Raw genomic sequence first — 1,346 nt, 5'->3', positions numbered from 1 at the left:
GGGCGGACTGCCAGGCCTGTCTGTGCCTCCTTGCCTGTGCATAAGCTGCACCACCTTCCTGGATGGTTTTCCCCTCTTTTTCTCCCTGTGAGCTCCTATCCCTCCTCTAAGGCCCAGCTCACATGCTGCCTCCTCCAGAAAGCACTCCCTGACTGCCAGCCCCTCCCAGAATGCATCCTGGGCATATATTTGGCCCTTCCACACTGCCTGATGTCTGTTTCCAGGCTTGTCCCACTGAGCTGCAGGCTCCTTCAGGACAGGGTCAGATCTTACCACTTCTACATTCCCCTGCCCCTTGCACCCAGGATGTGACACGCACACAGGCACGATCTGCACTTGAGGGGTGAATGGTGATGTCCTTATAGGGAACTGGCCCAAAACAAGGAGCATTGCAAGGTCAGTGCACCTTGGAATGTCCACTCTTTACTCTGTCCTGATTCAGGTGGGGTTTCTGGGGCTCTCCTCCCTGCTTCCCAGGAATAGGGGCCTCCCAGCTGCTCACTCACCCCATCACGGCCCTGGGACAGGGCTGCCCGGCATGCCTCTGACTCCTGGATCAGGGGCTCTGTGGCCAGCAGTTGTTGCACGCAGGGCCTGGGCACGGCGTCCAGGTGCACTAGGCTGAGCAGCTCAGGCAGGTGGGAGGCTCGGGCCTGTGGGTCATGGCGCACCCAGCGCAGCAGGGCCTCAAGTCGGCTTTGCTCTGGCTGCACCTGCAGCAGGTCACTGGCCAGACAAGTGACCAGCCGGTCTCGAGGAAGCTGCAGGAACTCGTCCTCACGTGCCACAGCCTCAAAGTTCTCTCGCAGGAAGGCCCAGGCCTTGGCAGCCACGCCCAGCAGCCCTTGCTGCTCCCCAAACTCACAGATGCCCAGGCAGTTGGCAGCATCCAGTTGCTGCTGCAGGTAGCGGCCGCAGACCTTCTGCACCGAGGGGAAGTGCAGGCGTGCAGCCGTGCGTGTCAGCGCCTCCACATTGCCCTGGGTGATGGTCAGCCGGCCTGTGTACACGAAGTCCACCAGTTGCCCCACCACAGCTGGCTCCACGTCCCGCAGCTCCACGCGCGCAGAGAAGCTCTCGGCAAAGTCACCCGCAAACATGGCATGGAAGTAGGGGCTGCTGAGTGCCAGGAGGCCACGGTGGCATGGCAGCTCCCGGCCGCCCACCAGCAGTGTGACATCGGCCAGCTTGGGCTGAGAGCGCAGCCGCTGCAGGCCCTCCAGCATGTCCTGGGCATGTGAGGGCAGGTGGAAATCCAGGTCATCCACGTTCCGTACCATGATGCTGTGCCCACGGGACCCTCAGCAGCCCACCCACTCAAGGGAAGAAGTGCCTGGAGCCGCCCG

General features: G+C 62.3%; 1 protein-coding gene across 1 annotated transcript in view; it reads right to left on the bottom strand.

Annotated features, from left to right (window-relative positions):
* The window catches only part of KLHL30 (kelch-like family member 30), a 24,195-nt gene extending 22,849 nt beyond the window's left edge, over nucleotides 1–1,346 (bottom strand). Inside the window, exon 1 of the mRNA XM_011980333.1 lies at nucleotides 507–1,346. Coding sequence (XP_011835723.1) covers nucleotides 507–1,280 — 774 coding nt within the window. The 5' untranslated portion in view covers nucleotides 1,281–1,346. The remainder of the gene's footprint in view (nucleotides 1–506) is intronic.

Source organism: Mandrillus leucophaeus, unplaced genomic scaffold (genome assembly GCF_000951045.1).
Source record: "Mandrillus leucophaeus isolate KB7577 unplaced genomic scaffold, Mleu.le_1.0 Scaffold21, whole genome shotgun sequence".
NCBI classification, from domain to species: domain Eukaryota; kingdom Metazoa; phylum Chordata; class Mammalia; order Primates; family Cercopithecidae; genus Mandrillus; species Mandrillus leucophaeus.
The sequence above is the reverse complement of the archived record's forward strand: the minus strand, read 5'-3'. Positions and strand labels throughout refer to the sequence as shown.